The 10,947-nt window shown below is 36.0% G+C and overlaps 1 protein-coding gene across 1 annotated transcript in view; it reads left to right on the plus strand.

Annotated features, from left to right (window-relative positions):
• Positions 1-10,947, plus strand: part of LOC107549686 (runt-related transcription factor 2-like) — a 37,551-nt gene that overhangs the window by 13,064 nt on the left and 13,540 nt on the right. The window contains exon 2 of the mRNA XM_016230861.1: positions 2,665-2,769. Coding sequence (XP_016086347.1) covers positions 2,665-2,769 — 105 coding nt within the window. The remainder of the gene's footprint in view (positions 1-2,664; positions 2,770-10,947) is intronic.

The raw sequence follows: 10,947 nt of genomic DNA on the forward strand, positions 1-10,947 counted from the left end.
TGCTCTCCGAGCCAGTTCTTATGCCTCTCTGGCAACCCAAAGTCCTGAAGGTCTCGTTTGCAGTGCTGATGTCACGATCCAGTCAATGACAAAATGGCAATTATGGGCTCAGATTAAATCTGGGGGTTGAAAGGATGTTGAGAAGGTCTTCCTGATGAGGTAAGGCTATGAATTCTGTGTAATTATTGTCGAAAAATCCTATCATATTAATGTGACAACTTACCCCTTATAGTGTGACAACATATACCCAGCTTTCGGGGCATGTTGTCACAAAAGGTCAACATGCCTTTCTTGGGCTATAATAGTGGAAATGTTCAATAGCTTTATTTATTTATTTATTTATTTTTTTTGTAGTCAAGTCTTTAAGGTATGTGCCTGTATACAGAAATGTATGGAAAAATATTCACTAGATTAAAACTTGCATATTAGTATATATAGATTTAGATTAAAAGAAATCAGTATAATTCCAAATATAATCTGCATTTTCTTTATTTTGTGGACACTATCTGAAAAAAAAAGAAAACACACACACACAAGTTCATGTGTGTGAAGTTCATGTATGGTTTAATTTCTGCACATGCCATTTCTCCATTGCCATTGTGCATAGAAAAAAGTGCCTACTAATTTAATAATGTCCTTTCTGTGACCCATTTCAAGGAAAACATAAAAATGATATATTTTCTCCTAATGCAGTAATTGAATCTATTCAGAACCACAAGAGGCAATTTATCCCGTTTCCATTCAGATATTATAAGTGATAACAGTCACGCAGTTTTAAACTTTCACAGGCAAAGTTACAGACTGAAGATATAAATGCTCACTGAACTGTAGCTGCAGAATGACTTCAGTTGAAATGTTATGATGTGATCAGGACATCACGTGTTCGAGTGGCATCAGTGTAATGATTGCATGATGCTGGAACTATATGAACCACAAAAAAGAGAAATCCCTGTCTTCAAAGACCAACCACATTGGAAGCAACAAACATGTCGCCTCCTGAGATCTTTTCATCCTTTAAGCCTAATTTGATCCTGCGCTCTCCAGGGAAGCGCGATTACACTGATCCTACACACCAGAGACAAAATATCACCTTATATGTATTATATCGATGCTAATGTGACTGATATTGTTTATATGCAATGAAATCCGACCGACTGTAAGTCTTTATCCGCACTGGATACGATTGCGTGCCAGCGCGCTCTAGTGCCGTTGGAAACACCTTCGTTTTCTGAATTATTTTTTGACGGTTTGTCTAATCTGTTATGAAAAGATCTATAAAATCTTAAAATCCTTTCGGAGAGCTGACCAAACCTTACAAATTCTCCTTGTGGCTGTGAATTAAGCGCCTTTTAATACAGGAAACGTAGTTAATGACGACTGCGCGCAAAGCGCCAATTGAAGTCTGCTTGAGTGTGTGGTGTGTGTAACCCGCAGCACTTCCCAAACCCATCAGACTGCAGCGCTGAGCGCGCGGAGAGGGACTGACGGTGCTCCATATACGCCAACAGAGGACATATACGTTCGTCTTTGGCTAATTTAGACTGTTGTGATGCGCATTCCCGTAGATCCCAGCGCCGGCCGGAGGTTCAGTCCGCCGGTGTCGGTGAAGATGAATGATGTGAACCCGAGCGCAGGGCAGCAGCAGGACAGCGCGGTGGTGCCAAGACTCCGCGCGCAAGAGAACCGCTCCATGGCCGAGATCATCGCCGACCACCCCGCAGAACTGGTGCGGACCGACAGTCCAAACTTTCTCTGCTCGGTTTTGCCTTCTCATTGCAGCGCTAACCGGTTATAGATAAGGTTTTATGACCAGTAAGTTTCTCTATATATATATATATATATATATATATATATATCAACTTTTTGTATATGTGTATATATATACATGCGATTTTGGACACAGCTGAATATTTATTGTTGGCTCTGCCTGGGGAATGGGGAAAAGTAGTTTAACATTTAAAGATTTACACACTTCACCTTTACATCTTGTTTAACAATTTTGTTTAAAGCTTGTACACTCCAAAAAAAAAGATGAAATGGCAACAGGAATCTTTTTGATTCTTTGATTCGTAAAGCTTCATGATTTTTGACACTTGAGGTTTCTTTGATTTTTAGAAGATTCCAGGTCACAATGACATGCTATACTGTATATTGTGCAAATTATTTTTACATTACGAGAGCCATTTGGTCGTATTTAATTATATTTTATGATTCCAAGTCATATAAAATCAGTGTCAGCAGATCTGTGCTGCTGTGTGGTGCTGAGATTCCACGCGTCTTGCCAGCTGTTTCCCAAAGTTGCCAAAGTATTCCACCCACTACTTCCTGTCTCCAGCAAACCAGGGGCATTCATGAGTAGGAACCATTGGAGCGTCATGTTAATCCCTTGTTCCCCTGTGTTAAACCACCAGAGAGCACAAATTGTCTGGAAACAGTGTTTAGGGAAGTGAGCTGTCTAGATTGTAGCAGTGCACAATTTCCCAGCAGCCCACTGATATCTGTTCTGAGAACATTAAAATAAAACAAAAAACTAGTACAAAAAGTATGCTGAAATCATTATCGCTAATAGTAAAATCTTGAAACGTCCCCTGAATTATAAGCTCAAAGTGCTCAGTTTTGCTTTGACAGTGAGTAAAGTCCTTAAATGTTTCTGTGTTTGCACAGGGAAGAGCTTCAGCCTGACGATTACAGTATTCACAAACCCACCGCAAGTGGCCACTTACCACAGAGCCATTAAGGTCACGGTGGACGGACCGCGGGAGCCCAGGAGTGAGTACACCTTATATTACATACTGCTGTGATTAACCACATCCATGAGGCCTGTCATCACGTTCACCTCTCTGTTGGGCCGCAATCGGACCTCATCAAAGGCTTGCGGTCATTCGGTGCATGTGCTAGTGATTGATTTATAATTTTTTTTATTTCTGCCTCAATCTGATGTCATGAAATCATTGCCTGAAGTAATTCTCTCTGGGTAGGCAGACTGATGACTTTCATTTTGCTTTGAACAGATTGGAGGTTTCGGGATTGCTGTTACCATATAGAAGTATAAGTATAGCAATAATTTTTTAGTTTTATGTTTAAAAATATGGATAAAAGTTGAATCATTCTGACAACTCACTTCCTCACTGAACCGTTAGTCTGACTCGCTCACTGAAATGCAGGTCAAAATGTCCTACGTAAAATGAGTTGAGATCCATTACTGTGATGTGAGTTTTAGGGTTTGTGAAACTGCCATCGATCTATTCTGACCATGTTTATGTGGCATCTGTTATGTAGTTATAGATACATAAACACAACAGAGGTTTGTCGTGACAAACAAACTTTTAAAGTCATCATGAATCAAAACTGACCATATTTTATTTTAACTTTTTATATTCTTATTAATATTTCAGTTAAATATGTAAGAAATGTCACTTATTAGTAGTACTAGTAGTAGTAGTAGTAGTTAAATTGTAAATACATTTTTCGATTTTTAAAACTTTTTATATAGAGTATTTTATTCAATGATACTTTTTCCATAATATGTAAATTAAATATGTAATATGTGCAATAGCCAAAAATACATTGTATGGGTCAAAATGATTGATTTTTTATAATATAAAAAATTATAAAAATCATTAGGATATTAAGTATCCATGAAGATATTTTGTAAATGTCCTACTGTAAATATATCAAAACCTAATTTTTGATTAATAATATGCATTGCTAAGAACTTCATTTGGACAACTTTAAAGGCGATTTTCTCAATATTTGTTTTTTTTGCACCCTCAGATTCCAGATTTTCAAATAGTTGTATCTCAGCCAAATATTGTCCTATTCTAACAAACCATACATCAATGGAAATCTCAATTTCGAAAAATTGACCCTTATGACTGGTTTTATGGTCCAGTGTCACATATATATATATATATATAATTTTTTGTTTGTTTGTTTTTTTACATAAAATTCCATAATTTAGGAGTGGCCCACTGCAAAAGCAAAGTCATGTTGGAAACATTGTGTGCACTGACAGAGTTAATTTTGACTTCAAGTTGACTATAGAGAATTTACACTTTTTTCATAACAAGCTGTCTGTCTGAGCGCTAGGTTAGTGTCTGCACAGAGGTTCTACCGTGGTAACATTGTGCTTGCATCAGCTTGTTTTAATGGCACTTATAAAAGAGCGAAAAAATCTACTACATCTCGCAGTGCCAACTGGTCTGGCAAGCAGCTGTTTTACTTTATTATGAAAAAATATATACTTTCATCTTGGCGTAGAAATCAAGCCTATCACATCCCTAACAACATTTCTGCCTCTCTTTTTCTCTCTGACTATAATCTGACTCTCAGACTATTCTCAATGAACACATATGGTACTAGTATTTAGAGGCACTTAGACACAACGGCTGAATATGGTCTTGATTCTTCATTGTATTACAATGGCCTCTAGCAACTACAGGCCTCGTCTTTGATGTTGAAGACTTCCTCTATTCCTGCCTTATCTATAAGTGAAGTTTTGAAAGGCTTGCAGGCCGTGTTATTGTGCGTATGAACAGATGAAAGGGTCAGAGTACCGAGGTCTTTTGTGGGGGGCTTTTTTGTGCTGCTGATTTGATATTATAAAGCTCCTGTCTCGGCTCCGTCTTAAATATTCTTCTGCTTTTACAATATGCTCTCAGATTGCAATTAAGAATGCCACGTCTGTGATACACCAAAAGATTTCACAAGCTTACTGCATATATTGCGTAGTTTTAATATTTTCTTTAAAAATGTTTAAACATATTATTATTAATGTTTCATTTCATATTTAAGTATTATTTAAATAATATTGAAATAATTATTTATTATTATTATTCATATTTAAAATATACAATTATTGTTTTTCTATAATATTAAATATTTTATATAGGACATTGCACTATAACATGGATTAAATGTGCACTGACAAAATAAATACACTTATTTTGACTTCAAGTTGACTTGGAAAAACAATTTGTTTATAAAATATGGTTATTTCTAATCCAGTTGTGTGTAAAAATGTCCTAACTTTGGCAGTTTGTTCAAAATGAGTCATGTTCAAAATTGTGGTTTAAAAATTGTCGATGATGCCACTTCCAGTTCATTCATCACACTGGAAATGGAAGTTCAAGTGCATTGCATTGTGGGATTCAGTATTCAATGCAGTGCTCTATGGTTGCATACTGAAATTGCATACTAACATACATACTGTTGTTACTATTGTTGCAGTATATATATGTACACTATTACTACTATAGTTCATATTTTTATTTTTTATATTTTCCATTTTAAATTTTAGTAATTTTGTTGTTGTTGTTGTTGTTGTTGTTGTTTATTTTATTTAAGTATGTCTCTATAGTTCCTATTAAGTTTTACTTTATTTATTGTAGTACTTACAGTTTAATTTAAATAAATTGAGAATTGATGCAGCTAGTGTAAATAAAATACATTTTAATTTTAGTTTTAGTTAACTGTAATAACCATGTGCTGTGCATAATATACCAATTTTCTTTATGCATGCCAGAGAATAACTGTATGAATACCTACTACATTTACCATAATGCAAGGCACTGAACTTGACCTTCCCTTACTAGCCACATTTGTTAACATAACAGCATGCAACATGATGAGGTCATGTGACCAGCATAGTGCCATCACATGAGAACAATGTAGCTGTGAAATTTTGTACTTTCTTTCACCAAATATAGTAGGTAATATGACAGTATAGATACAATTCAAATGTCAACGTCTTGAAGCAACTACAGGATCTTTGCAGGTGTTTGGACACATTCTGAACACTAACTGCAATTAAAACGAGTCTCAAAGCATGGCATCAATTAAGCAGAGACAAGGGAGAAATAAATGAACAGAGTCCTGGTCAAACATCACCTGCGCTCTGAGCACGTGCACATGTCCATGTGTTCACTGACACTGATCGTTATGGGACTAATTACACGTGCCCTCTTAATATTTTCACTTTTTTTTCACCCTGATTTTATCGAAGAACGGCTCATTTACAATTCTGCCTCATTAAACCTCAAATTGGTGTTAATGAGCAGGTAATTAAGGAAGAGGCCCGTCTCGCATGTTCAGACAATGCCTACAGTGTGCTGTCAGCCAAACACCTGATGGAACATCTCTGTTTTTATATATTTTGAGAATCATAGAAATAACTGTAACATGTTTTTGTACATAAAATGATTCGTTTTTCAGTCAAAATATCCTCATTAGGTCCAGTACGGGTGGCTGTAATGTTCATTTGGGTCGTGTTTTTCTTCGTCCACCACACAGGCCTCATTCTGAGGGTGATATCCAGTACAGGAAGTGTATTAATGTGTTTGTGTATTTAATAGATCTTGATGGGTGCCATATGAACTGTGAATCAATAGGGCCAGGAAAGCGCTAGACAACGAGAGCGTTGAGTATTTGACTTCTCTCAGTGAGTTTCTTCTTGATTGGCTCACACGTGAGGCGTTCTGGTAGCCAGAAGTGCTCAGTAAGTCCAAACAGCTGTTTTTTGTCGCAGTTGTATCATAAAGGCCCGTTCACACCAAGAACGATAACTATAAAGATAACTATATTAGCGTCCACACCAGCGGACGATATCGTCTGTTTATTCTAAGCGCACGCTCGTCTGCCGCTTTAAATTATCGAGCGATTCTGATTGGGTGTCAGTGTTTTTAGCGTTCATCAGCTGGAAAAAATCGTGAATTCCAACGATATCATTTCTCTGTGTCTTTATCGTTATAGCTGTGGTGTGGACTCTGCTACTCTTTAATATTGAGAACGATTTTTACAACTACATCTTTATCGTTATTTTTATAGTTATATAGTCCTTGGTGTGAACAGGCCTTAACAGTGCTCTCGTAACAGTTTCATTGAATTATGGAGAGAGTTTTTTGTTATTTTAAACGTTGTTGCAAGAAAGTCTTGGGTATGTCGTAGCTACTTGTTGCTAAATGGCTGCTATTCTGTAAGCTGACAAACATCTGAATGAAGTTAACAATACTGTATAACACATACACAAAGAACTGTACAGTTTTTAAGATGCTAGGTGGATGTTTCAACCTCTTTTTTAAATTAATTTACTAGACACCTTTGTATTTGATTTCTTCCCTTTTTACATAAAATAACTGCACTAATAAAAATAAAACAATTTATAAAGATAACTGTTTAAAAGTAAGCAGGTAAGATTTTTGTATTTTTAAAAGAAGAAGTTTGTTATTTTCCAAGGCTGCATCTATTTCATCAAAAATACAATAAAAACAGTAATACTGTGAAATATTATTACAAATTTAAAATAACTGTTATTTTAATTTAAAAAAAATATAATTTATTCCTGTGATGGCAAAGCTAAATATTCAGAAGCAATTATTCATTAAACAGATGTTCTTATTCTCAGTGTTTTCAAGATTAGAAATTATGCTTAGAAAGTTATTCCAAAAAAATCATACTCACCTGAAATTTTAAACGGTAGTGTATATATTCATATCACACAATAAAATATATAGGTAAATGGTCATTTGGTGTTTTTTTTGTTTGTTTGTTTGTTTTAAAGTATCAATATATCCTATAATTAAAGTCATTTCTGTTTCATCAACTGATATATTTATACATTTGGAACTATGGATTATATTTAATGACATAAATATCATTAATTTACCCTTCAATATTGTGCTAAAACATAGAACATGCATTAATTTCTCGTCAACACATGAAACACATTTAAATAAAAAATAAAAATATTATAAAAATATTATTGATACCACTATTCATAAAAATTCCAGGATTAGTGAACTTTCAGGTTTTATACTTTAATGCTTTTTTATGATCTTTGAATAACATTTCATTAACTTATAAACAATGTCAATTTAAAAATGTACAGAAATATCGGAATTTCTGAATCTTGTCATCCTCATACAGATGACCTAAGAAAACAGGGCTCAGATGTCGTGTGACTTAAAAACAGCATTTTATTGGTTACTTTAAACTGTGCCTTATTTATTCCAACAGTGCAGTCAGTGGTAAGAAAGTGAATTATAATATGCATGACATGTATGTTGATAGTACCAGGTTTTTTTTGTTTTGTTTTGCTTTGTTTTTTTAAGAAAATAAATAAATAAATGTTTTTAACTAAATATGCCTGCTTGTGGTTTGCTGCTGCTTCCATGAAGTGTGTGTGTGTGTGTCTAAGTCTTTGTATACACACTAACTGCTAATAGCACTCATTAAGCGTAATTTAATCTAATAGTCGGGGTGGGGCTGGTTAAACTAACATACCTGCACTGGGGGCCCTGTGTAATTATGGATTCAGTGTTAGACTGTCACTCTGTGTAACACCTTTAGGAAGCGCTCTATGCATCCGTGTCTATGCACAGCAGTCAAACGGCAGTCGTCGCAGAGACCGCAAGTAAGCCTGCTCAAAATCCCTTTTCAAGCGGATTTGCTTGAAGCTAAAATCCCAAATCTGACACATGAGTCTCATTGTTTTGACAATCTCACACATCAACTAGTTGAAAGGGGATAATAATTTAGCCTTGGCAATAACAGCGGTTGATATTACAGTAAAAAAAAAACGGCAGCTTCAGCGCGTCGTGCAGCCCTCCTTTCAAAACGGACCACACAAGACCGATAGGCATTATTGAAGCTTACAGTGAATGAAGTCAAAAGAAAGTCGTTTTTTTCTTAGCAGAGGCGTCACTTTGGGGCGAGTTAAGTTTACAATGGGAACTGCTCACATAAAACCAACCAAAACAAGAGAGTAGTAGGAGAGAAAACCAGAACCGCAGGCTCGATCCATTCAGGCTGCGTGTGAAGGTGCCAACCGCGAGGTCGCAGGCTCAGGCTGTGTGTGTTTGCGTCTGGTTTGGATAGTTGCTGCGTACATCGGTGCTGCATCATTAGAAGTCGAGAAATACTGATGGCGCCCGGTTTCGAGTCACACTGCTTTCATATCCGCATGGAGGTGATGAAGAAGTGTGCCTGCGGTTTGAAAAGGGCAGAGGGCCTTCTGCGTTGGTGTGTGTGTGTGTCTCTGTACCCCTTCTCTGCTTGGCTTGCCTCCTAAATGCTGAAATGTAAAGACCACACAGACACCTGGCAGTACTCCACAACAGCCTGGTTTTTTCCTCCCACTTTCCTTTTTCTCCTTCCCCCTCTCTCTTTCTCTGATTTTCATTTCCAGTTTATTCCGTTCTTCCGCTGACTTTCTCAGAAATCCTGTTGATGACGGCCGGTGATGAATTTCCATAATTTCCAGGCTGCTGTATGTGCGTCGCCCGGACGACTATTCGATGGGGGAGATCTGTAAGATCTCTAAAATATTCCCTGTCAGATGTTAGAATGACATTCAGCAGATGTTTTTGTGACATTTACAGTGGCCTCACCCACAGGTGGTCATGTCATATACCAATGTTTGTTTGAGGTGAAACAGCATCACTGATGGAGACAGATAGTGAAGATATTTTTGGGCTATTTTAGCCTTCTCTCAAATACTTATTCTCTTGAAATATTACGGTTGACACGGAAAACACTTCGGAATTAATTACATTTTAAAATATATTGAAATAGAGAACAGTTCTTTGAAATTACTAATCGTCAATGCAAACTAATTTTTTAATTACTAACAATTAATAATTTAATAAACTAATAATAAAATTAAATATATACATAATTTTAATAAATGAAGAATAACTTATATATATAATTTTTGCACAAGGAAAATTGCATATAAAATAAAACCAAGGCTGAACTGACACTGACGGTGACGGTGACTTTTCATTCATCAGAAATTCATCAGTTCCTGTGTCTATTGCTCATTACCATCAGAATTTGTTATCGGATCATTAGTGTTTGTTTAGAGTTACTTGTGCAAACAGCTTCTCATGCTGTTCGTCTAATATTCCAAGAAACCTCGGATCATATATTTCACACTCAATTTTTCCCCATTGTTTGTGGATCAGTTGGTGTGGTCATATACACACTAACCCTATCATCAAAGGAAGCCTGAAAGCAAGACTTACTCCATTATAATTCTCTTTACTCTGTGATTCTCAACCTGAGATAAGCTCTGTGTCAGCTGGAGACTGGGCCACATCCCACAGGGCCATTTAAACATCTGGAATGAATGTGTTAGCACTTCCGCTCTGTGATTGGACATGGAAGTGCTAGCTATCGAAAATCTCACTCCACTGGCTGGGGGATGACAGGAATTTTTGGGACTTTCCCTCCAGCAGTGATATCATCTGGTTTCCTGGCTCTCTTAAATACCTCTCCTCATACAGATGATGTCCCTGTGCTCATTCCTGTACTCACTGTCTGTCACTAAGATATTTTAGGACCCTTAAAGTCATGAAGCCTGCATTTCAGCAGGGGTAAGTTCTCAATTTTGAAAAATGCAAAAATAAAAAATTATTATCATGGACATCGGTCCAGCCACTTACACTAATTATGAAGTTAAAACAGCAATAAAACCACAAAATGCACATATCATTTACTATCTGTAAGTTTATGAATCTGTAAGTGAATGCTAAACCACACTGGAAAAAAATATTTGATTTAACTAAAACTTTTTAATAGGACAGTTCACCCAAAAATTAAAATTTCTTTCACTATTCATTCACCCTCAAGTTGTTCCAAACCTTGACTTTATTTTTTCTGCTGAACACAAAAAGGGTATTTTGAAGAATCTGGGTAACCAAACAGTTAATGGTCCTCACTGAACCGTAGTGTTTTTTCCACACTATAGTCAATAGGGACCATCAACTGTTTGGATGCCCACATTCTTCAAAATATCTAACTGATCTTAATCTTTAAACATAAATTTTTGTTTTTAACTTAGTCAGTGTTTTTTTAGTTATATGAGCACATTTATATTAAGTAGATTCCAAACTAAAAATCCAATCCCCTATCTATCTATCTATCTATCTATCTATCTATCTATCTATC

The sequence above is a fragment of the Sinocyclocheilus grahami genome, unplaced genomic scaffold (assembly GCF_001515645.1).
Source record: "Sinocyclocheilus grahami isolate Dianchi unplaced genomic scaffold, SAMN03320097.WGS_v1.1 scaffold378.1, whole genome shotgun sequence".
NCBI lineage: Eukaryota > Metazoa > Chordata > Actinopteri > Cypriniformes > Cyprinidae > Sinocyclocheilus > Sinocyclocheilus grahami.